This window comes from Cherax quadricarinatus, chromosome 44 (assembly GCF_038502225.1).
Source record: "Cherax quadricarinatus isolate ZL_2023a chromosome 44, ASM3850222v1, whole genome shotgun sequence".
NCBI lineage: Eukaryota > Metazoa > Arthropoda > Malacostraca > Decapoda > Parastacidae > Cherax > Cherax quadricarinatus.
The window spans coordinates 18605786-18633285 of NC_091335.1; the positions used below are offsets into that span (position 1 = coordinate 18605786).

Consider the following 27500-nt stretch of genomic DNA (forward strand, 5'->3'; position numbering starts at 1 on the left):
TCAGACTTCCAGCACTTATGACACGATTTGATGAGGTGCGGGATACTGGCCTCATGTTTCCCACTGCCTCAACGACTATTAGCACAATAGAAGGTAAGCACACTTTTTAACTGATTTTTAATACACCAGAAGATACATTAAAAACAAAGAACTTTCGTCTTCGTCTTCTTCTTTTGTCATATTTCCCACTATGCATTTCATTCTGTAAAAATTATTATAGCTTAGAAAGCTTACCATATGAATGATAAGCATCTGGCACTGTTACTTCTGTAAAACATGACTCTATAGCAATTTATAACTAAGTGGCCAAGTAATACAAGAGTATATTAATTTGTCACTACCTGTTTTTTTTATATAGAATAAGGAGAGGCAAAGTTGTCCATCTAGTAACACCATACTTGGTGTAAAAAAAGAGTGGGAGTGGGCCTTTGACAGGGATGTGAGATGTCACCATGTTTGTTTGTTGGAGGGAGGGGGTAAATGAGGTGTTGTGGGTGAGGGGTTTGGACTTCCAGCAAGCGTGCGTGAGCGTGTTAGATATGAGTGAATGGAGACGAGTGGTATTTGGGACCTGACGAGCTGTTGGAGTGTGAGCAGGGTAATATTTAGTGAAGGGATTTAGGGAAACTGGTTATTTTATATAGCTGGACTTGAGTCCTGGAAATGGGAAGTACAATGCCTGCACTCTTAAAGAAGGGGTTTGGGATATTGGCAGTTGGGAGGGATGTATTGTGTATTTTTATACATACATACTTCTAAACTGTTGCATTCTGGGCACCTCTGCAAAAACAGTGATTATGTGTGAGTGAGGTGAAAGTGTTGAATGATGAAAGTATTTTCTTTTTGGGGATTTTCTTTCTTTTTGGGTCACCCTGCCTCGGTGGGAGACGGCCGACTTGTTGAAAAAAAAAAAATTGTAAATGGGGTTGTAAAAGAAGTAAATTCTAGGGTGTTGGGGAGAGGGGCAGGATTAAATTATGGGGAATGAAATACAAATGGGAGTAGACACAGTAAATTTTTGCTGCTGATACTGTCCTTTGGGAGATTCTAAAGAGAAATTGCTAAGGTTAGTGGACAAGTTTGGGAGGGTGTGTAAGGGAAGAAAGTTGAAAGTGAATGTAAAAGATAAGAGAAAGGTGATGAGGGTATCAGATGAGTAAAGGTAAAGAAAAATTGGATGTCACTTTGGAGGGAGGAAGTATGGAAGAAGTGAATTTGTTCATATATTGGAAGTAGATTTGTCAGCAGATGGAATTATGAAGGACAAGGTTAACCATTGAATTGATAGAGATAAAAAAGGTGCATTGAGGTATCTGTGGAGACAAAAAGCATTATCCAAAGAAGCAAAGAAGGGAGTGTTCGAGGGTATAATGGTACCAATACTCTTGTGTGGGGTGTAAAGCATTGGTTGTGAATGTTGCAGTGAGGAGGAGGCTGGAAGCAGTGATGATGATGTGGCTAAGAGCAATGTGTGGTGTAAATATTTTGCACAGAATTCATAGTGTGGAAATTAGAAGGTGGTGTAGAGTTACTAAAAGTTTTATTCATAAGAACATAAGAACATAAGAACGAAGGAACACTGCAGAAGGCCTACTGGCCCATGCAAGGCAGGTCCAAGTCTCCTACCGGCTTAAGCCAATGCACCCAACCTAGTCAGGTCAGGTCACATTGACTTAAGGGAGGAACACGGCAACCGACCTGGTAGCACAAGCTATCAGAGGGGTTGTTGAGGTGGTTTGGTCATTTAGAGAGGTTGGAGCAAAATAGGATGACTTGAAAGGTGTATAAATCTGTAGCTGAGGGGAGGTGGGTAGGTGTCATCCTAGGAAAGGATGGAGAGCGAGGGGGTAAAAGAGGTTGTGTGCAAGTGAAAGGGGCTTTAGACATGCAGCAGGCATGTGTGAGCATGTTAGATACGAGTGAATGGAGACCTGACAAGCTGTTGGAGTGTGAGCAGGGTAATATTTTGTTGATGGATTCAGGGAAACCAATTAGCCAGACTTGAATCTTAGAGGAGGGGTTTGGGATATTGGCTGTATGGAGTAACATCTAAACTGTCACATCTGGGCACTTTTGCAAAGACAGTGATTGTGTGTGAATGATAGTGAAAGTGATCTTCTTTTTTGGGTCGCCCTGCCTTGGTGGGAGATGGCCGACATGTTGAAAAGAAAGAAAAACATGTACATAGCTAAATTTTAAAAAATCTAATCAAATCTGATTACAGTTGGCATTGATAAGAAAAAATAAGCACAATTTGAATGAAATTTTATGTTTAGTATTCAATTTAACTGTAATGTGCCAAGCAGAAAGAAAATGGGTACCAGTTAAAAAAAAAAGTGAAGTCACCTTAAATAACCCCTTGTCTGTCAAAACCCCAAATCCTGAGGTGTCTTCTGCTGTCGAAAATTTTTTGAAAAAAAAAAAAATTAATTTTTTCTTGAGAAATGATAGAGAATCTTTTCCCGATGGTAATGACACCAAAAGAACAAAATTTGATGCAAAACTTACAGAACTTATGGCGATATTTATGAATTGGCGATTTCGCCCATTTTGAGCCCTATTTTCGGCTAATTCCATTGTTCCAGTCGACCAAACTCATAGCTATTTCTTTAGAACTCCATTTGTTCTATCGATTGAGTACAAGAAACTGCCCATTTACCACTTTCAACTATCCAATAACATGATCAGAAATTTGCAATTTGGCCAATTTCACACAAAATAAAAAATATACCAATTTCAAAATAGGGTCCAGAATGAACAATGCAGACATTCCTGGCTCTAAAATAACATTTTCTTTGTTCATCAGTCACATCTCCAGGCCCCTCTGATATTACTCTCGCTTGCTATTTTGAATTTGTATTCAAACAAAAAATAGAAGATTTACTGTTATGCAGACTACTGCAATATTGTAATAATTGTATAAATAATGTCAACCCATTCATGACTGCATATTAGAATGGGTAGTTGGATATTTATTGGACAATGACATTTGTTTACTTTTGAACATCGGCAAAAATCAAACATTTCCCCTACTTTGAGCTCCATTTCTAGGTTCTTTTCATAATAAAACCAATCAAAATCACCCACTATTTCTATAATATGTTTTCTGTTCTATCGAATGAGACCAAGAAAACGAGAATACAACCATAAATACTATATGAAAATACACCACAAAGTCGGTGTTTTAATAAAAAAAAAAAAAAAGTTGGAGTTTTTTTTTTCTCATGCATTGCATGCTGAAGGATTTTTTTTATATGGTGCACACTGACCAGACCCATTCTCTCACATGTGGGCCTACCAGCTTTCTTCTGCTTGATTTGAAGCCGGTGGAATTTTTTAGTACAGGAGGGCCCCACTTATACGGCAGGTTAGGTTCCAGGCTACCGCCGTAAAGCGGAAACCGCCGTAAAGTGGAACACCCTTTTTTTCCACTTATAAATGCATACAAACACTAGATAACAAGTTTACACTAACATATATTAAGTTAGCAATAGAACCAGGCATCAAAAAACAATAAAAAAGTACAATACACACATAGTGCACTCATTACTTACCTTAAAATATTTATAGTATTAATTTAGGGTGAGACAAGTAGTATTTATTGTAAGAAATCAAGTGTGGTATGTATGGTAATAGCCAGGCTACCTTACCAGGCCACCCCACCCACACATACTATTCTATGATATTTAAGCATCCCAGAGCGATAAAATGTATATACAGTTCACTCATTACTTACCTTAAAATATTTGTAGTCTTAATGTAGGGTCAGGAGTAAGTAAATGAGATAAAACGAATAAATGAGAGAGAGAAAGAATGAGTACATGAGAGGGGACAGGCGCAGAGTTATGTAAACAAACCAGGCGAACGTAAGTTTTGTAAACAAACGAAGTGTACACGTCTGGTTTGTGTACAAGTTACATTGTGTACAGGTTGTCTCTACATTGATACGGTACAATTAATAAAGAAGAACACTCCCATTCTCATGTAACATCATTTTGAGAAGAAATGAAGCTCTGAGTGAAGGCAATGGAAATAAGTCACACTGACTTTTTTGGGTTATCCTAGGTTCTCTACACGTATGTTGTTATGTATGATAATCTATGTAACTGTATTTGTGTATACCTGAATAAACTTACTTACATACATACGAAAGGAATAATTTTCTACAGTTACCCTCAGTAACACATTTTCTCTTATGTTAGATTAGAGAAAATGTTATTCTTGCCGTCACTTGTACAAGTTATGTGGCTCCCACATCTTATATTTATGTTTATTTATTCTATTGTGGGGTGTATTTATCATCTTTTTATGTTTTGTATCGTGTTTATTATATAATTTTGAAAAAAAATATCATGGATGGATTAATGAAAATGTGTATATTAACGTAATATACGACATTTAATGAGACTCGGTGAGTATTGTTATTATTATCATTTCTAATATGGCGTCACTTGTGCAAGTCGTCTGCTACCACATCTCACATTTATGTTTATTTATTCTACTGTGGGGTGTATTTATCTTATTTATATGTTATGCATCGTGTTTATTATATAATTTTGAAAAAAATATCATGGATGGATTAATGAAAATGTGTATATTACCGTAATATACGACATTTAATGAGACTCGGTGAGTATTATTATTATTATTATTATCATTTCTAATATGGCGTCACTTTTGCAAGTCGCCTGCTACCACATCTCACATTTATGTTTATTTATTCTACTGTGGGGTGTATTTATCTTATTTATATGTTATGCATCGTGTTTATTATATAATTTTGAAAAAAATATCATGGATGGATTAATGAAAATGTGTATATTAACGTAATATACGACATTTAAATGACTCGATGATTATTATTATCATTACTAATATGACGTCTGGAGACATAAGACACTTACCAATTTTAATGTGTACCTGCATGCCAGCACAGTATGTAAGTTTATTTAGGTACAGGTATACATAAGTATAATTATCAGAGTATATATAAAATATGAAATAACTTTTGGAGTTTCCAGACAAAATGGAGAGACTTAGTGCTTACTGAGCTCATGGAGAATGTAAACAAACAGGGTGGGGCGCGGTGACCGTATTAGAAAGTCAGGTGGGGGGAGCCGTATAGTGAGTTTTGGTCATAATTTGAAATGTCCGTATTAGCGGAACGCCGTAAAGTGAAACGCCGTAAAGCGGGGCCTTCCTGTATAATGTACGTCTAACAAGGTGGCTCGTAAGACAGACAGACATACTGACATGCATGCATGCATGCATGCATGCATACATGCATACATACATACATACATACATACATACATACATACATACATACATACATACATACATAATATTTTTTTTTTTTTTTTTGTAACAAGTCGGCCGTCTCCCACCGAGGCAGGGTGACCCAAAAAGAAAGAAAATCCCTGAAAAGAAAATACTTTCATCATCATTCAACACTTTCACCTCACTCACACAATCATAATCGAAAGGTTAAAAACATTGTACTGTAGTGTAAGTGAATTGTGCATTTTGTAGCATGTGAATTCCAGGATATAGTTGTGTAGTTGTACCTCAATCTGTGAATTTCATGACTTGCATATTGGCTTATGACCTCAGTCAGTTAATGCAAGTCTTAACTTAAACTTAATTTTGTTTTTTACTTGGGATTCAAATTTCGGTCTTATACTATCTGTTGCCAACTATCCATTACACTAGTGATTCTTAGCAATAAGTTAGCTACTTAGCATTCTAGATTTCTGCAGTAATTTTATTGCAAACCTGCACCCAAAATGCCAGACAGTGTAGGAACTGAAGGTAAGTGTTGTCTACTATATGCACTCTTCTTAATTTTGATAAAATGTTAATTAAATTTTTTATGAAAGTTGTAAATGTTCTGGTAGCTCATGTCTTGGCTCAACACTATAAGGTAAATTACTACTTGTTTATTAGAATTCTTAATATTGGTTTTTGATGTTCTTTTATTGGTTATGTAATACTGTAAAACAATATAATTTTAGCATTATGGGAGTTTGAATATTGAAAAGTGGGTATGAGTTTTGAGCAAGAGGAACATAATCCTATGTATTTTTTTTTCAACAAACTGGCCATACCCCACCAAGACAGGGTGACTTAAAAAGAAAAACTAGTTTCTCTTTAATTATATCCAGTGAAGCTCAGATGATGACATATTAGATGGTTAATAATGTTAGAAGAGAACAAAATACTCTTCTCTTTTAACATTATTAGCAATCAAATACACCATCTGAGTTTCATAGTGTAGAGTTCAACCCATAGGAGGATGAACCCATTCTTAGCACTGCACAGTTGCTTCCCACCTCTGAATAATTGAATATCCTCTATAAATTTATATGCACAACAATTGATCATAACTTTTTTTTTTTTTTTTCCTAAATACTTTTTTTTGCTTATGCAAAATTTCAAGCAAAAGACACATTTACTATTGGGGTCATGTTTAGAAAAGATGGCACTTTCTCTGATGAGCAAAGTACATGTACAGGAGGGCCCTATATATTCAGCAGGTTAGGTTGCGGGCTACCGCTGTTAAGCGAAAATCACTGTAAAGTAAAAACATAGCCATTTTTCACTTGGAAATGCATAGAAAAACCTGATATGTTTACACTATCATATATTAAGTGAGCAATAGAGCTAGGCCTAAAAAATTCATATACCGTACACATTACTTAACTTCAAGTATGCATGAGCGTGTTAGATAGGAGTGAATGAAGACGAATGATTTTTGGAACCTGATGAGCTCTTGGACTGTGAACAGGGTAATAGTTCGTGAAGGGATTCAGGGAAACTGGGTAGCTGGACTTGAGTCCTGGAAATGGTAAGTACAGTGCCTGCACTTCAAAGGAACAGTTTGGGATATTGGCATTTTGGAGGGACATCTAAACTGGGAAGGTGTGTAAAGGTAGAAAGTTGATAGTGAACATAGATAAGAGTAAGGTGATGAGGGTATCAAATGATTTAGATAAAGAAAAATTGATTATCACATTGGAGAGAGGGAGTATGGAAGAAGTGAATGTTTTCAGATATCTGGGAGATGATGTGTCAGCAGATGGATTTATGAAGGATGAGGTTAACCATAGAATTGATGAAGGAAAGAAAGTGAGCTGTGTATCGAGTTTTTTTTAACAAGTCGGCCGTCTCCCACCGAGGCAGGGTGACCCAAAAAAAAAGAAAGAAAATCCCCAAAAAGAAAATACTTTCAAAAAAAACACATAATCACTGAAAGAAAATCCCCAAAAATATCCCAAACCCCTCCTTTAAAGAAAATACTTTCATCATCATTCAACACTTTCACCACACACACACATTATCACTGCTTTTGCAGAGGTGCTCAGAATACAACAGTTTAGAAGCATATACGTATAGAGATGCACAACATATCCCTCCAAACTGCCAATATCCCAAACCCCTCCTTTAAAGTGCAGGCATTGTACTTCCCATTTCCAGGACTCAAGTCCGACTATATGAATCCCTTCACTAAATATTACCCTGCTCACACTCCAACAGCTCGTCAGGTCCCAAATACCATTCGTCACCATTCACTCCTATCTAACACACTTATGCATGCTTGCTGGAAGTCCAAGCCCCTCATTCACAAAACCTCCTTTACCCCCTCCCTCCAACCTTTTCGAGGAAGACCCCTACCCTGCCTTCCTTCTACAGATTTATACGCATTCCATGTCATTCTACTTTGATTCATCCTCTCTAAATGACCAAACCACCTCGACAACCTCTCTTCAGCCCTCTGACTAATACTTTTATTAACTCCACACCTTCTCCTAATTTCCACATTCCGAATTTACTGCATAATATTTACATAAGATTGCTAACACATGAAATCACATTTGCACAGCCCTGGACAACATGGGGTTTAAGTAGGTCACTCCATCCTCTCAGAATTGTTAGACTACTGAAACATGGTTTTGAACACAGAAGACATAAAAAGGCCAATATAAAATATTTGCTGTTAAAGTCTGAGTATGCTGATGTTGATGTAATAGCACATAAAATAATTAACTAGAAAATCAGACATGTGTATCTTCAGCTTTATAACAAATCACATCAAGACATGAGTAATCAACAGAGCGAAATTTTAAGTTTCCACAGTGAAAAACTTCTTCTTAAAGGTACAGTACTTACCCCAGTTCTCTTTCTTACATTTCTGACAGACAAATCAAGTGATATTGTACTTGTATTAATATGACTTTGGTAGCCCTCAAAAACACAACAAACCTTGGAATCCAGTATACAATAAAGCCTCCCAATCAGCAACAGAAAAAGGTTTAGTTACTCTGTGGAACAGTTAGGGAAATAAACACAAACAAAATATAGTATAAGATGTAATTAAATCCCTCAGCAAAATGGAAGATGAATGAATATATAGGACCTGGAAATAACCAATGCCAGTAAACCTTACTTTCAAAGAGCACAACAGTGCTACTATCACAACTGAAGAGAAAACCAGCCTAGATAACAAAAACCTTCAAGAGAAGGACTACCAAAGTAATAAAGATTCTCTAAAATGCCTATACTCTTTAAACTCGAATATTGCTGTTCTGCTTGAAGGACAGGAGTAGGAGACAGAGGGTTTGCTTTCCTGGGGCTGGGATGGAGGATATTGTTAGCCGGCTTGACAACATCATGAATGGTAATGGGATCAATCCTATTATCTGCCTCAGTACTGGAGGCAATGATGTAGGCAAGCGAAGTGAGGATTTAGTTAGAAGGTTCAAGACAGCAGTAGACATAATTAGGAAGAAGGGGGGGCACCCTGTTATATGTGGCATTTTGCCAAGAAGAGGTGTTGGAAATGAATGGTTGTCCAGAGCAATTTGTATTAATTGTTGGCAGGATAAACACTGTAAGGATAGTGCAATACCATTCATTGACAACTGGGACAACTTTTATGGCCGAAATGACATGTATGCCAGGGATGGGGTTCACTTATCCAGGGCAGGTGTGGGTTTTCTTGCTAGCTCAGTTAAGGGGGTTGTTGGGGCTTTAAACTAGGATTAGTTAGAGGTATGGGTTTAGAAATGATAAATAATGAGTATGGACATATTGACTTATGCTCTGATATTAAGAATCTTAATAGTAACTGTCATGGAGTAACTCTGGGTAATGATAATTTCAGAAATTGTGCAAAAACAAAGATGAATAGAAAAAAATGCGCAGAAGAAAAAACATAAGACTATATTTTATGCTAACAGTCGAAGTGCAAGAAATAAGATTAATGAACTACGTTTAGTAGCATGTGCTGGGAACTTTGATGTCATTGCAGTAACTGAAATGTGGTATGATTTAAGGAGTCGGGATATGATTGCTGAGTGTAATATTCAAGGGTTTAAGTTGTTCCATGTAGATAGATGTAATGGGAAGGGGGGAGGAGTTGCATTATATGTTTGAGAAAATATTAATTGTTGCATAAAAACAGGTATAAAAATAGATGGAACAGTAACAGAATCTGTTTGGGTAGAGTTTGTAGAAGGTCAAGAAAAACTAATTCTAGGTGTAATATACCGACCTCCAGGCTTGGATCACGATAGAGGGAGACTTCTTTGGGACGAAATTGTTAGGGCTTCTAGGCACAATAACATAATGATAGTAGGGGACTTTAACTTTAGTCAAATTGACTGGAATTCTTTGACCAGTAATCTAGAGTCCAGTGACTTTATGAAAACACTTCAGGACTGTTTTCTGAAGGTGTGTGTAACAGAGCCTACCAGGGGTAATAATTTGCTAGACCTAGTCTTGTCAAATAAGGAAACACTCGTAAATAATCTGGAGATCACTGAAAAGCTTGGCGAAAGTGATCACAAATCCATCACTTTTAGCATTAACTGGGAATACAAGAATAATGATAATACAGTAAAAGTCTCTGATTTTCGTTCTGCCAATTATAATGGACTTAAGGAACACCTGTCTAATCTTGATTGGGGTTATCTAGCTAATGATTTTATTGACAATGATCATACTTATGATTATGAAGGGATCTGCTTTTATGTTTTTTTTCTTAATAATGTACATCGTGCTCAGAGTATATACATTCCCCAGAGAGAAATTAGGTCTAATAATAATGATCCCAAATGGATTAACAGGAGGCTTAAGCTTTTATTAGGGGAGAAAAGGGGAATTTATAGGTGCATCAGAAGAGGAGGTTAACCGTACTGACCAATATGTCCAGCTTAAGAGAGAAGTAAACAAGGGGATTAGAAAGGCTAAACGTGACTATGAAATTAGAGTTGCAAATGAATCAAAGACTAATCCAAAGGGGTTCTTTCAAGTATATAGGATGAAGGTGAAGGAAAAAGTAGGACCTCTGAAAATTGGGAATGGACAGCTGACTGATAACAAACTGGAAATGCGTTCCTTATTTAATGACTATTTTTTGTCAGTTTTTACACGGGAAGATGTAAATGAGATTCCAGTAATTAACAGTTATTTAGTTCCTGATGAATTTAAATTAACTAATATTACTGTCTTGAGGGACATGGTTATTAAACAGATAGACAAACTGAAGCAAAATAAGTCCCCGGGACCCAATGAGCTGTTTTCCAGGGTACTTAAGGAATGCAAGATGGAGCTTAGTCAGCCATTAACGAGTGTGTTTAATGCATCCATCCTTACCGGTGTTGTGCCAGAGTTGTGGAAGATGGCTAAGGTGGCTCCTATATTCAGATTGGGGGATAAGTCCACTCCTTCAAATTACCTTCCAATAAGCCTGATATCTATAGTGGGCAAGTTATTAGAATCAGTTATAGCTGACGATATTAGAAGTCACCTTGAAGAACATAACTTGATAAATGAATCTCAGCATGGGTTCACAAGAGGTCGTTCCTGCCTGACAAATTTACTGACGTTCTTCAATAGAACATTTGAGGCAGTAGACAGTGATAAAGAATATGATATTGTTTATTTGGATTTTAGTAAAGCCTTCAATAGAGTACCTCACAAGAGACTCTTAAGAAAAGTAGCAGCTCATGGTATAGGAGGTAAAGTTCTAGCATGGATAGAGGCATGGCTTACCAATAGAAAGCAGAGAATTTCAATTAATGGTGTCAAATCTGAATGGGGATTAGTCACTAGTGGCATTCCACAAGGATCAGTTTTAGGCCCTCTCTTGTTCATAATTTACATTAATGACCTTGATGAAGGGATTATGAGTGACATGAGCAAATTTGCTGATGATACACAAAGATAGGCTGTATGATTCATTCTGAGGAGGATAGCAATGAACTCCACGAGGATTTGGACAAATTAATGTCTTGGTCTGAAAAATGGCAGATGAAGTTCAATGTGAATAAGTGTAAGGTACTAGTCCTTGGTAATGAAAATAACCCTCGAAGCTATGAACTAGGTGAAGTAGAGCTTGATCATACAGAATGTGAAAAAGACGTAGGGGTCATGGTAAGCAGAAATCTAAAGCCAAGACAGCAGTGCCTAAGTGTGTGCAACAAGGCTAACAGATTACTTGGATTTAACTCAAGAAGTATTAGTAACAGAAGTCCAAAAGTTATTTTACAGCTCTATACCTCACTAGTGAGGCCTCATTTGGATTATGCTGCTCAATTTTGGTCTTACTACAGGATGGATATAGATTCATTGGAGAACATACAGAGAAGGATGACTAAAATGATTAACTGTGTAAGGAATCTCCCATATGAAGATAGACTTAAAGCCTTAAATCTCCACTCTCTGGAGAGACGTAGAATGAGGGGAGATATCATTGAAGTGTATAAGTGAATGACGGGCATAAACAAAGATATTAATAAAGTACTGAGGGTGTCGAACCAGGTAAGAACCAGAAATAATGGATTTTAGTTGGATAAATTTAGATTTAGAAGGGACATAGGTAAGTACTGGTTCTCTAACAGAGTTGTGGATGTGTGGAACAATCTTCCCAGTAGGGTGATAGAGGCTAGGACTTTGGGTAGCTTTAAAAAGAGATTGGACAAATATATGAGTGGGAGGGGCTGGGTTTGACTGGTGTCATTGGGTACGGGAGTTAATTCTTGGGTAGCTTTGGATAGAGGTCGTTTTGATAAGGACCTGCCTTGCATGGGCCAGTAGGCCTTCTGCAGTGTTCCTCCATTCTTATGCTCTTATGCTTACATTTGCAAAATTGCAAATTTGAAAAAAATGGAAAATTTTAACTTCTTTCTTTCTTTCAACACACCGGCTGTATCCCACTGAGGCGGGGTGGCCCAAAAGGAAAAACGAAAGTTTCTCCTTTCAAATTTAGTAATATATACAGGAGAAGGGGTTACTAGCCCCTTGCTCCCGGCATTTTAGTCGCCTCTTACAATACGCATGGCTTACGGAGGAAGAATTCTGTTCCACTTCCCCATGGAGATAAGAGGAAATAAACAAGAACAAGAACTAGAAAGAAAATAGAAGAAAACCCAGAGGGGTGTGTATATATACGCTTGTACATGCATGTGTAGTGTTGTCAGCATAGTTGCTGATCCCTGTGTTGCATAGCATATCAGTATCATCCATGTGCTTTAGATAGGAGATCCCTAGGCCTGTGACTGTTTGTGTGATGTCACGGGATGCGCATGTGTACGTTCGTACCTCTGCCTCGGCCTCAGTCGGCGTTTGACACAGGCTAGGACAGGCAGAGGCTGGTCTCCATTTCCCATCATCACAGTCTGACAATATATCGTTACCATCCAACAAGTGTGTCTGCCTTCAACCCTCGATATCTCCATTTAAGAACCCCTACGATAAATGGTGCCAGCGGTGTGGGCGTAAAATTGATAATTACGCCGATGTACGGAGATTTCTTTCGACCAGCAAGACGGCCATTTCGTGTCGCCAGTAGGCCGACCTAGCCAAGCCTGCTACCTCAAGTCAGCTACTCCCTCAAGTTCCTACCAGCTACTACATTATTCACGGGTCAGTCTCTTTGTATTAGTGTTTATCTGCTTATTTGCATCACTCCTGAGGGGTTGACCCGAGTTTGCAAAATAAGCCAGCTTCCAGTCTGTGGTGGGGGAGTCAGAACAAGAGTCCAGTCTAGCCTAGTCTACTCCATCCAGTTCCTTTACCTGCCAAGCCAGCTTTCCACCCCTGCTGTGCTCATCGTGAGAAGTTCTCAAGCTATTCTGTGTGAAGGGTTAAGATAAGCCAGCTAGCAACTAACCCAGGTGTCTTACCCCAGTACTCAAGTAAGCCACGTGAGTAGTCTTCATCGCTTGTGATTCAAGCTCCAAGCAATTCTGAGTGCTCTTTTTCATCCCTGTGGTGTTGTGGTATTTCGTGGGTGTATTTTAAGCCAGCCGGCTTAGAATATCTTCGCGCCAGTGTGGGTGTCCGCAGTGAGGCTTAACGCCGTTCAACCCATAGGCCCACGACCACGTGTGTCTCACCACGCGGTCTCGGTCTTAGCCCTGCTAACCCCTCTAACTCACCACGCGGCCTCAGACGCCTCACTCAGCCATTAACCCACTCACCCAACCTCTGCCATTGTTTTGGTAAACTACTAAGGGTTATAGCACCATATTTTAAGGACCACATAGGGGGTCAAGAGCTAGAGTGTGTTTTGCGCCTGAAACCTTGCATGTTCATGAGACAGAAAAAAGGACACCAGCAATCCCACCATCATGTAAAGCAATTACAGGCTTTTGTTTTACACTCGCTTGGCAGGATGGTAGTATCTCCCTGGGCAGTTGCTGTCTACCAACCTACTACCTAGGGAAAATTTTTACTGTATACATCAATTCAGACAAAAGCTTTAGTGTGCTCTCTTGAGTACTGGTAAGGAGGATATGTAATAAAATACACTTGTCAATTAATGGAAGGAATGATTCTCAATGTGCACCTTAACCCATTATGACTGGAGGATGTATGGTAAACTACAAAATACAGTGGAACCTCAGTTTTTGTGATTAATTCATTCCAGAAAGTCTGACGAAACACAAATTGTACAAAAAACTGAAGCAATATTTCCCATAAGAAATAATGTAAATCCAGTTAATCCATTCCAGACACCCAAACATATTAACAAAAAATACATTTTATAGAGAATAACGATAGCTTTACATACAGAAAATAATGAGAAATAAATATAAATGACTAATGAATTGGATAAATGAACATTGAACATCATGTTTACCTTTATTGAAGACTCTTGTTGGCATATGGAAGACAGCGAGGAGGGGAGAGGGAGGAGAGGTTATTGTTTGGAAGGAGAATCCCCTTCCATAAGGACTTCAGGTATCAAGGCCTTATCTCGGGTTACTTCCCTTCTTTGTCTTTTACTGGCACTAGGACCAGCTTGAGAATCACTGTACCCCTGTCGCACAAAAAATCTGTCCAGAGAGGTCTGTTTCTAGCGTCTCTTTAAGATATGCCTAAAATGGGACAAGGCATTGTCATTGAACATGTTGCAGACACGGCTTGTAACAGCTTTGTTAGGGTGATGTTTCTCCACAGAACTTTGCAACTCTCTTTGCACACATGTCCTTAATCACTGAGGAAGGCACATTCTACCCTCTCTCTTCCTCCTCCTCTGAAGCAATTTCCTCAGCTGTGATCTGTTGCTGTTCCAGTTGAAGGTGTTGCAGCTCTTCACATGGTTAACTCTTCCCTTTGGTTGTCCACCAACTCTTCCACATCCTGGCCACTCACATCCAACCCCATGGACTTCCCCAAAGACACAGTAGATTCCACAACAGGCTTAAGGTTGTCAGGGTCAGCCTCAGCCCATTAAGTGCCTTGCCTTTTCTCAAATTATCAACTCCAAAACACTATCCCCCACGCCGGTTGATGCTCATTCAACCATAAACAAAGGCAGACTGAGTCACTCGCCGCTTTAGTAGCTGAGTGACATGGACGGGCAGGCGGACATGTTTGCTATGGACTATTGTCAACTCTACGAAAACTGAGGTGATGTACGAAAACTGGGACAAAATTTTGATGGCGAAGGTCATCGAAAACCGAACCCTATGAAAACTGGGGTGTATGAAAACTGAGGTTCCACTGTACTCTAAATGAACAAGAGGGTTGCACTACATACACTGAGAGGCAACCCACTGAGCATGAAGGGTCCAAGGTTTGTAAACAGCCTGTCTTCAGCAGTCTCCCTGAGGCTGTGATATCAGTAAGTTACCTGAAGATTGTTTTGGGGTAATTTTTGTGGTAGCCCAGTTCCAGGTCAGACATACTTGTTTATATCCTGAACAATGAGGTGTAGTTGGTTGTTGCTGCACACAATCTGATGTAACCATCCCAGTCTGACTCATGAACTTGATTCCAGAACAAATTAATCTCTTGAAGACAGTTACAGTGGATCTTTTGATGATTTTCCCTGGTGCTAATTCTAGAAGAAGAGTGGGCATGCAAGTTTTTTTGAAGTGGTATCTTGAACGTTCAAGATAGCTTTCTGTTAGGCAAAAAAACCCGCACATAGGAGAGAGAAGCTTACAATGACGTTTTGGGCCATTTATAAAGTGTCACAAACACAAGAGAGGCTTTGGAGGATAAGGGCAAATCCTATACATATAGTGGCCTCCTTGTGTCAGTGGGACTTTGTAAATGGTCCAAGTTGGATCAAAACGTCGTCGTAAGCTTTCTCTCTCTCTCTCTCTCTCTCTCTCTCTCTCTCTCTCTCTGTCTCTCTGTCTCTCTCTGTCTCTCTCTGTCTCTCTGTCTCTCTCTGTCTCTCTCTGTCTCTCTCTGTCTCTCTGTCTCTCTCTGTCTCTCTCTGTCTCTCTCTGTCTCTCTCTGTCTCTGTCTCTCTCTGTCTCTCTCTGTCTCTCTCTGTCTCTCTCTGTCTCTCTCTGTCTCTGTCTCTCTCTGTCTCTCTCTGTCTCTCTCTGTCTCTCTCTGTCTCTCTCTGTCTCTCTCTGTCTCTCTCTGTCTCTCTCTCTCTCTCTCTCTCTCTGTCTCTCTCTCTGTCTCTCTCTCTCTCTCTCTGTCTCTCTCTCTCTCTCTCTCTCTCTTATGTGCAGATATTTGTGTATTGTTCCAGTCATGGTATTGTGCCTGTTTGTTCTTTACCTACCTGTTATTTGCATCTCGCTTCCAAGTCCATATTTCTTTACCATTAAACCTTTGACTGTTTCGGTTGTATATATACGTCTTACGAGCCACCGTGTTTGACGTATATATACTCGTAAATTTTAGTGGATTCAAATCAAGCAGGACAAAGCTGGTAGGCCCACATGTGAGAGAATGGGTCTGTGTGGTCAGTGTGCACCATATAAAAAAAATCCTGCAGCACACAGTGCATAATGAGAAAAAAAAACTGACCAATTTTTTTTTTGTTTTTTAATTAAAATTCCGACTTTGTGGTCTATTTTCGTATAGCACTTATGGTTGTATTCTTGTTTTCTTGGTCTCATTTGATAGAATGGAAAACATATTATAGAAATAGAGGTGATTTTGATTGGTTTTACTATGAAAAGAACCTTGAAATGGACCTCAAAATAGGGGAAATGTTTGACTTTTACCAATGTTCAAAAAGTGAGCAATTAATGTCATTGTCCAATAAATATCCAACTAGCCATTCTAATATGCAGTCATGAATGGGTAGACATTATTTATAGAATTATTACAATATTGCAGTAGTCTGCATAACAGTAAATCTTCTATTTTTTGTTTGAATACAAATTCAAAATAGCAAGCAAGAGTAATATCAGAGGGGCCAGGAGATGTGACTGATGAACAAAGAAAATGTTATTTTAGAGCCAGGAATGTCTGCATTGCTCATTCTGGACCCTATTTTGAAATTCATATTTTTTAATTTTCTTGAAATTGGCCAAATTGCAAATTTCTGACCACGTTATTGGGTAGTTGAAATCGGTAAATGGACAGTTTCTTGTACTCAGTCGATAGAAAAAAACGGAGTTCTAAAGGAATAGCTATGAGCTTGGTCGACTTGGAACAATGGAATTAGCCGAAAATAGGGCTCTAAAGTGGGCGAAATCGCCGATTCGTAAATATTGCCGAGGTCGCTAACTTCGCAAGAGCGTAATTCCATCAGTTTTCCATCAAATTTCGTTCTTTTGGTGTCATTACAATCGGGAAAAGATTATCTATCATTTCATAATATTTTTTTTTTTTTAATTTTGCGACACCAAGAGACACCTCAGGATTTGGCGTTGCAACAGTCAAGGGGTTAATAAGTATCTTGATCATACCCAATTGTGTAGTCACCAGCATTCAGAGCAACCAGTGTGTACTAATCTTCATTACTTTTTATGGCATTAGACTTATGCTTTGGCCCAACACTAATACTTTGTCAGTTAACTGTGCTGCAGGAAGATGGTAACTTTCTGAAACTATTCATTGCATAGGCTTGATATTTTTAATTAACAGCAGTTACTGGGAATGCTGATTCTTATGTTTCATCAAAACTCTGCAATCCGTCATTGGATTATACATATTATGGCTTGTTATTGTCATTCATTATTGGTATATATTTGTAATTTTTCTTTGTTCCTTATTCTCCTTTGTTGCCCCATCATTTTTCCCTCCCTCACATACACCCTCATGCCATGTGTGGATGGTGGTGTGAGAACACCTTAGCTCAGTGTGATGGAGCATTGGGCTCACAGCCAAGACAGGGAGTCACATCCTAGGTCACATCCTGAGGACTTGGATGGAAATAATGTACACAAGTTTTGATAAACAAAAAGATTGTATATCATCTTGGATTAATAATCACACAGTCTTCCAAGCCTATGGGTGTAGGTTGTCATAAAACACAGATGTGTTTTAAGAAAGTGGAAGTCATGAAGCTGGAGCTGGTACAGGTGTGAAGAAAGAATTGTTGATTACATTTTGGTCTGTTCTGAACTAGTTTTGACTTGATAATTGTCTAAGATTCACTGATATTTTGTTTAAAGCTTATTCTCTCAGTTGTGGGTTAGTCATGAAGTGTACCATAACTCTACAGTCTGAGACGTGTCTCCTAATGCTTGCTTGATTTGTAAGCTGTTTGTGCAGTATACTGCTGGCCTTGAGAATACCTGTGTGTTGGAAGTGAATGAGAGTACACGAGGCTGGCATAACATGCCAGAGGAAAGGTTGGCACAGTGAGAGAAATTAAGTCGGTTTGTGGATGTGCTAGAGAAGGGCTGACGATAGTTCTAGATGATGGGGTGCTCTACTTAAGGCTAATATTTACTGCATTTTAATAAGAATATGTAAACAAGGAAACATCGTCAAGAATGTTAAATGAAATCACTAAAATGTTAATAAAAAATTATTATATAAATATAAATTTATGGCCGTACAGTTTAACGAGACCTTTCGAATTACAGTAGTCACTCTGAAGTTTTTTTAGCTTAGGTTAGCACTGTAATATTATCTCTTAAGTAAATGGCCTTTAACACAATCATTGTTGAGAACTTAACTGGAGAGTTGTGTTAACAGTTGGGCAAAGAGGAATGTATGGTAGAGTAGCTGAAACATGACTGGCTATGTACACTGCTTGGAGAAGAGCCTCACAAACACTTGTACTCTGAAGTACTGCCACATTCGTGTACTTAATATTAGTACAGTATTACACAACACAAAAATTATAAATGTTTAGAAAATGTTAAACTTAATGTAATGGAGCTGGTAGGGTTTATTTATGCAACACTGGCTCTCTTTATTGTGGAAAAGTTTTGCCAACCAGTAACTTTCTCAGTCTAGTACAGAGAATGGATGAAGATCAGGAGTTTGAATGATAATCAGTCCATCAGCCTGGAGTCTCTGTGATCAGTCTGTCAATCTTGATGGACTGACTTCAGCCTGAAGAACTGATTACCTCCAACTCCTGATCTTCAACCATTCTTCTCTGTATTGGACTGAGGAAGCCACTGGCTGCCAAAACATTCCTACAATAAAGATACTCAAGTGTTGCTCAAGTGTCTAATAATTCATCGTATTGCTTCTCTGAACCATATATCAGTGTTACTGTAATCTTATTATGTCTCGGCTAAGTAACACACAAGTGATTCCAACAACACTTCACATTTAGTGATCCAAGCAATACTTAACACCTAGTGATGGTGGTAGATGATAGCAGGTGATGGTGGTAGATGATGGCAGGTGTTGGTGGTACATGGCAGGTGATGGTGGTACATGATGAGAGTAAGACACATGTGCAACATCTGGGTATCTTTATTGTAGACGTTTCGCCATCCAGTGGCTTTATCAATACAAATTCTAGGACATAACTTGAAGACAGTAGAACTATGTACAGCACCATAGTCGTGGAGATTCTGAAGCAGAAGAGAGAATCCTGGCGCTTATATAGTAATGTCAGGTGAAGCAGACGAGGGCAAATTCACTGGTAGGCGGGATTCCCCAGTGGAAGTAGGTCCTTCCCAAAGAGATGGGTTAGTTGTAGTGGTAGTTGTCGTAGTCGTGAAGGTTATGTACATGTCCTCAGAATTAAGATTCCATGATGTTGCAGTGTCTGACAAGTTGTGTACAAATGGTATATAATACTGGGGAATCCCGCCTACCAGTGAATTTGCCCTCGTCTGCTTCACCTGACGTTACTATATAAGCGCCAGGATTCTCTCTTCTGCTTCAGAATCTCCACGACTATGGTGCTGTTCGCACCTACTCCTAGGTTGAGGGACTGATTACCTCATCTTCAGTACATAGTTCTACTGTCTTCAAGTTATGTCCTGGAATTTGTATTGATAAAGCCACTGGATGGCGAAACGTCTACAATAAAGATACCCAGATGTTGCACATGTGTCTTACTCTCATCTTGTCGGTATTATATACCATTCGTACACAACATGGTGGTACATGTTGTGCAAGAATGGTATATAATACCGACAAGATGAAATTAAGACACATGTGCAACATCTGGGTATCTTTATTGTAGACGTTTCGCCATCCAGTGGCTTTATCAATACAAATTCCAGGACATAACTTGAAGACAGTAGAACTATGTACAGAAGATGAGGTAATCAGTCCCTCAGCCTAGGAGTAGGTGCGAAGAGCACCTACGGCTACGGTGCTCTTCGCACCTACTCCTAGGTTGAGGGACTGATTACCTCATCTTCTGTATATGGTCCTACTGTCTTCAAGTTATGTCCTGGAATTTGTATTGATAAAGCCACTGGATGGCGAAACGTCTACAATAAAGATACCCAGATGTTGCACATGTGTCTTAATTTCTTCATGGTGGTACATGATGGCAGGTGATGGTGGTACATGATGGCACGTGATGGTGGTAGGGAAGGGATGGTAGTGGTGGTGGGGAGGGCTGGTGATGGTAGTGGGGGAGGGCTGGTGATGGTGGTAGGGGAAGGCTGGTGATGATGGTGGGGGAGGGCTGGTGGTGGTGGTAGGGGAAGGCTGGTGATGGTCAATAATAGGGTGGTGGTGATGGTGATCAATAATAGGGTTGTGATGGTGGTCAATAATAGGGTGGTGATGGTGGTCAATAATAGGGTGGTGGTGATGGTAGTCAATAATAGGGTGGTAATGGTCAATAATAGGGTGGTGGTGGTGTTCAGTAATAGGGTGGTGGTGATGGTGTTTGGTGGTGGTAGATAATAGGGTGGTGATGGTCAATAATAGGGTGGTGGTGGTAAGTAAATAAGCAAGTTTATTCAGGTATACACAAATACAGTTACATAGAATTATCATACATAGCAGCATGTGTGTAGAGAACCTAGGATAACCCAAAAAAGTCAGAGTGACTTATTTCCATTGGGGTCCTTAATAGGGTATTAATAGGGTGATGGTCAGTAATAGGGTGATGGTGTTTGGTGGTGGTAGATAATAGGGTGGTGGTATAGGAGAGTTAATAGTGGTAGAGGAGAGTGGTGGGAGTGGTTCTGGTGGTTATTTAGTGACTGATACTGTCGACACTGTTGTTGTGGTGGTAATGTTCCAGACTACATGTGAACTTTGGCTGAACTGCCTTCGATGATGTCCAGTTCAAGAAGGAAAGGAAGAACATAATTGCATTGTTTGAAGCTTAACAGGACGGCGGTGCATGTTAAATTATGAGAAGACTTGGAGGTGAGGAGAGAGAGGGGTGAAGGTGAGGTAAAATTGGGGTAGGTGGGTCATCAAGATAAGGGAAGGTGTGCTGATAAAGGTTAGCCAGGAGAATCTTTTGTGTGGTTCACTACAATTCCCAGTCTTGACCATTATGTTAACTTCACAATTTTCCACTTGGTTGGTTTATCTTGAGCTCTTTTGGGAAGCAAGGCATAAAGGATTGTAGCGTCTTGTTAGTTCACTTGTCATTTCTTGTTTTCCTAGAACCGTTTTCATAATCTGTACATGTGCAGAATGTACAAGAAATTTTCACTAACCCAGTAAATTGAAGTACTTAAATTACTAGGAGCATTTAAAGTCATTTAAGGGACGTTCCTTGATGCTAGGGAATTTCTTTGATGTGAGGAATTGAACTTGTCCTTCCCTTCCCTTCCTTTCCTTGAAAACGGATTTCCTTCTTTTCCTCCGGCACTGTATAACTACTGTGGATTTACGCTTTTCCCGAAATATAATAATCTTAAATTGTAACTCCTGCAGCTCAGACATAAACACACAAAAAAGAAGGAACACTGCAGCAGGCCTACTGGCCCATGCGAGGAAGGTCCAAGTCTCCTACCCAGCCAATGACCCAACCTAGTTAAGTCAGGTCACATTCACTTAAGGAGCACGGCATCAGACCTAGTAGCACAAGCTAGTCAGGTCCAACTCACACCCACTCATATATTTATCGAACTTTTTTTAAAAACTACACAACGTCTTAACTTCTACGACATTACTCGGGAGTTCGACTCAAACCAGGGCTTTCATATGTCCTTTCTGATGCTGAATTTTTCCAACTTAAAACCATTGCTGTCTTGACTAGATAATTTTAGCACGCTATTTACATCTCCATTATTTATTCCTGTTTTCCATTTATACACCTCAATCATATCCCCCCTAATTCTATGCCTTTCTAGAGAGTGCAGATTCAATCCCTCAGTCGATCCTCATAGGGAAGATTTCTGATACATAGGATCAACTTTCTCATCCTCCTTTGTACGTTTTCCAGAGCATTTATAGCCATTCTGTAATACGGTAACCAAAACTGTGCAGCATGAAGCCTAACCAAAGATATATAGAGTTGAAGAACAACCTGAGGACTCCTATTATTTATGTTTCTTGATATGAAGCCAAGGATTCTGTTCGCTTTATATCACGATATATCACGATTTTCATGTGGAAGTTGCCTGAGGGAATATTAGCAAGTCTGCACACCTGTATGAGAACTTTCCAGTGATCTCGTATCCATTAAATCTTTTTACTATGTCATTTTACATTGTAGTCCGCGACCAGTTTCTGCACCCAGAGTGGAATGCTTGACAATATCCTCATCGTTCTACCGAAGTTTCCCTGGTCAGGCCAACAGATTTCGTTGCCTATTTTAAACCATTCTTTTTGGTGTAGTTTAAAGGAAAACTGACCTGCATATTGCGAGTGTTAGATAAACATAGTTCTTACTCAAACCTTGTGGGATGTCCTAGACACTAGTTAAGCAACACAGTCTAGAATTTTGATAGAGGTCCTACAAAGGAGTCGTCTTACCTTTGCTCAACCACCCATCGACCTATCAGCCTGTCTTGCCTGTACCTGTCAGCTATATATTAGGCCTACCATAACGACACACCTTATTAGGTACCAGGCAACACCTCACCTACTCTTAAATAATTTGGTAAGGTTATTCCAAACACACCATACCACACATTTATAAACTAAATTTTCTAACGAATCAATTTTCTGTCCACTAGTGTGTAACAAAATATTCCACACTGAAGCAGCAATGTTCTTTGTTTTTAAAATATTAACTGCTTTTGTGTTCACGAAGGTGTTTTGGCGGTATCTTGACTGGCGGACATTTAATCTTCATAATTTATTAAGGTATTTGTGGCTGAGCCTCCCTTCCCAGGGTGGTCTTGGGGCGTCAGACAGGCGCCACTTTCCATGCTCATCTTTCATCCATCTACCCACATCCCACACGCTGCTGCTTCCTTCGTTCCCTTTCACCCACTGAGCACTATAGTTCAAAACTTCACTTTGGAGGCAGTGTACCTTGGACGGCCCTCCTTGGCGTCAATAGACGTGAAAATAAACTATAATACCATGGCTGAAAAAAAATCAACTAATTCGCATCGCAATTTGGCGAGGTAACTTTAGACGTTTCGGTCTGTCTTGTACAATTACGAAGTTGCGAGTGGCTTGATGATGGTCCAAGACGGACAAAAATGTCGTCTTAGTTACCTTGCAAACTGTGAGTTGTATACCAGTCAGTGAACATTCATTCCTTGCGGTCTTTCCGAATGGTTTATTTAGGCATGGACTTTAACATTTGATTCAATTCAACATACGGGACTGCAAGGAGGAGTGGCGTTTCAGTAATGGCGACTTAAGATATTTACGATGGTGCATGAATTTTGACGATGGCTGCAAGGAAGTAAATAATGGCACACTGCCTTCCTAACAGTTTCGTTTGTTTTAACGACTCCATTGTGGACAGGGAAAATACAAGCCAGCCCATTCTTGGTTTAGAGCTAGGTAAGGTGTAGCTAACTCATTGCTGGGTATCCTTGAAGTAAGAGTTATAACTTAGAGACGACTACCACTCTACTCGTATAAAGACCCTTCACTTGTGTATGCTTGAAGTGATGAATGGTTTGAAAAACCGACAAGTTGAAGATTTTGACACTTATGCAGCAGGTTGAGGGACTGATTACCTCATTCTCCTCCTCTCCTTACGCCTTCCTCTTTGTATTGGACTGATGAAGCCACTGTGTGGCGAAACGTTTCATGAATAAAGATTCCCATATGCTGCATAAGTGTCTCAATCTTCAGTATGCTTGAAGTGTTGCTAAATGTGTTCCGGCATAATTGTCTTCGGCTACCCAAGTGCACTAGGAAGAGGTGGATGGAGTGGCGTATTGACGACAGGTACCAAGGCAAGTTGCACAACCAGCTTTCCTTGGGACAGCCTGTCCCCTTGTGTACAGCTTTATCTAGTCATGACAAAGCTTAATAAAGCTTTACACAACGAAAGGCTGTCCCAGCAAGAACCTCTGTAACGTGTACGTCTTCACATTGGGGAAAGTATCTTGCAAGTGGTGTGTGAGAGTTGCAGCTTAATAGTGAGTGCGGCAGGTAGAACCAGCTGGGGGTGGAAAAGCATTAACATGCTGGAGAGGTCTCTTGTGTGCCCTAAGGTAGGGACGGTGCTTGCTGCTAAAGCTTGTACCTCCCATCCGATTACCCTCTCTCCCTCTTCTCAACTTATTCTATTACCTAAATATCTAAATAAGTCACTTTAAAAGAAGTGGGGTTTCTGGTTAGTATTCAAACAAAACCACCAAGAAGGAAGAGCTTGGTTCGAAAAATCCGAACAGTGGTCCCTTGTTGAAAACTACCCAGATGCATCAATACTTTCTGTTGGCTGTCAGCAGCAACACCCTGATTAAACAGTTGATCAACAAAGAAGCCTTGCTTAAAGCCGTGCTGTGAGGGTAGAAAAACCCTTGACACAGGGTACAGGTATGTCGAAGCGACTTGTTAAACTAGCCAACATGACACCACCATACTTATAATGCAGATTTCAACACCATTCTTTCGTTCATAGGTGAATCACCAACACCTCCAGTTGTCATTAAAAAGTCATGCTCAGGCAACCTTCGGGTCTCTGGTATTTTCCTGGTGTAAATTATGAGTGTGAGATGTATAAAATAATAAATATTGTGGGTTGGCTAGAAAAACCTGTTTATAGATAGTGCTCTCAGGATTATGGGACACGTTGATATTGTGTACTTGAAGCAACTTAGTTGTCAGGTTTTCAATTTTGACTGTAGCTGTGGTGGATTACCGACACTGTCATTAATGAATTATTTGTAATTTTATGATTCTTAGGAATAATTTAGTCAAGTTACTAAGCCAGCATCCCACCGCTACCACCATTTGTGACGGGCGGGGGTTTTAGGAGATAAAGGTGGTGTAGTAATACACTTGGTATGGCTGGTAACACTTATATTTGCAGAGAGCCTAGCCGCCTTCTAGCCTGTAGGTTTATCCGGGAACTGAGGGAGAAGCAGGGCGACTCACGCTCACATGTGGCATCACATGACGTCACATGCTAGCCCCTAGGCCTAGCAAAGGATCGTCTGTATAAAATATGTAGATGGTACTACGATACTCAGATATGCTACACAAACATATACAGATCAACAACTATGCTGACATATATATATATATATATATATATATATATATATATATATATATATATATATATATATACATATATACATATATACACATATATATACACATATACACATTATATATATACATATATATATATATATTATATATATATATATATATATATATATATATATATATATATACACATATATACACATATATATACACATATACACATTATATATATACATATATATATATATATTATATATATATATATATATATATATATATATATATATATATATATATATATATACACATACACACACACATTGTGTGTGTCGTGCTGAATAGGTAAAACTTGCGATTTTGGCTAAAATAGCAATGCTCTTCTTGCCGAATAAGGCAAGCAAAAATCATTTGAACCTAACGAAAAAATATATTTCATTTTGTTTATTATTAAATTATTGTAAACTTATCTAAAATATATATAGTTGGATTAGGCAAAATTAAATTTCACTTGTTATAGTAAGGTTAGGTAATTTTTCTAAGGCTCTTTTAGTACAAAATTATTAATTTTTACATTATCATAAATACAAAAATACATATCTTTAAACGTGTAAGAGAAAATTTTAGAAAGGGCTTAATTTTAAATGAGTTCTTGCTAATTGAACAGTTTTACCTATTCGGCACGACATATATAATACGTAGCCCTTGTATTGTGGTAAGTCGCTAAGTCTCCTCTCTAGGAATGCTACACTGTCAGTGTTTTATCAGGCTAGAGTCGACTGCGTCTCATGAATGCTGCAGCAAAATAAGTAAATATGACTGTAATTGTATATCCAAGAGCGCGAGGGGGACCAGGGGCGACTTTGTTGGTGTTGTGATGTGTGTGCGTGAGTATAGGCAGTGTAGGTCAGTCAGTCATGTTGGGCAGGTGATGGGTGACTAGTGTACAATAGTCTAAATATCTGGTATATGGTCCCCCGTGTGTTGCTTCTCAGTAGACACAGAAATCCTCACTACTTCATTGGTGTACAACCCATCCTCATAATAGTTCTTTTTTAAACATTCCTCGGCATCAGTTTCTAAACGTTCATATAACTATAAACTGTACGTACATTTAACCACGAATAAAAAAATAAAACGTTCACAACATGTCTGACAGCAGGGTATATTCGGGAACATGTAGCCGATAAATCTGCACGTTTTTCACCTGTGGTACGAGTACTGGTTGCAGTTCTGCCCTTAACTTGTTTTTTTGTAAGCGAGACCCCCACTCTGCGTTGTTATGGGTACACATTTTGACAATAATTTACCTGTGGTAAGACCTGCCGCCGCCGCTGCTGTCGCCGCCGCTGCTGTCGCCGCCGCCGCTGCTGTCGCCGCCGCCGCCGCCGCCGCTGCTGCCGCCGCCGCCGCCGCCGCCGCCGCCGCTGCTGCTGCCGCCGCCGCCGCCGCTGCTGCCGCTGCCGCTGCCGCTGCCGCTGCCCCTTAGTACAACTTTTACGAGCAAGTGGCACTGTTATCAAGACACCTGAGGATAACTTATAAAACGAAAGGTTCATGCGAGAGACTTGGATGTAATAATTTCAATAAGACAAATACTGCGAAAAAGAGAAAAATGACAAGGTGAATAATAAGAACTTTCAAAATACAAGAAATAATATAGAATATTCTCTAATTGAAAATATTGTTTGGTACCTTGATATACCTTTGATGAGTTTCAAGAGTTTTTTTTCCTACTCCCGGAGCGTGGCCTTGGGCCAGGCATTGAGAGATCAGTTCAAGGCAGAAGAGATATCAGAGTTGGAGCAGACACAGATTATTTACAGCCTCATAAAGCAATGAAATTACTTAGAACACCTTAAAATACTGGAAATTCACCCTCTGGAGCGTAGATATATCTGAAGGATCTTCTTGGAGGTCAGCGGCCCTCGTGGCCCAGACCAGGCCTGGTGGATGAGTGCCTGATCGACCAGGCTGTAACTGCTGGGCGCATGCAGTCCGTCGTACAAACCACAGCCCGGTTTATCAGGAACTAACTTGAGGAATTTATCTAGTTCTCTCTTGAAGACAGCAAAGTGACTGTTGGTAATATTTCTTATTAATGATGGGACGCTGTTGAAAAGTCATACGATTCGTACACTTTTCTGTATCTCTTAGTGTACTCACGGCACCCCTTCTGTCGAGCCTCTTGTAGGCAGTGATTTCTGTGTACAGATTTGATATTGACTCGTCTAGGATATTCAAGGTGTAAATTATAATTCATCTTTCTCTCC

General features: G+C 39.4%; 1 protein-coding gene across 3 annotated transcripts in view; it reads left to right on the forward strand.

Moving 5' to 3' along the window:
- chb (chromosome bows) overlaps nt 1–27500 on the forward strand; it is a 788037-nt gene that overhangs the window by 201242 nt on the left and 559295 nt on the right. For all 3 annotated transcript variants that reach the window (XM_053789056.2, XM_053789064.2, XM_053789065.2), the window contains exon 6: nt 5–93. In XM_053789056.2, coding sequence (XP_053645031.1) covers nt 5–93 — 89 coding nt within the window. The remainder of the gene's footprint in view (nt 1–4; nt 94–27500) is intronic.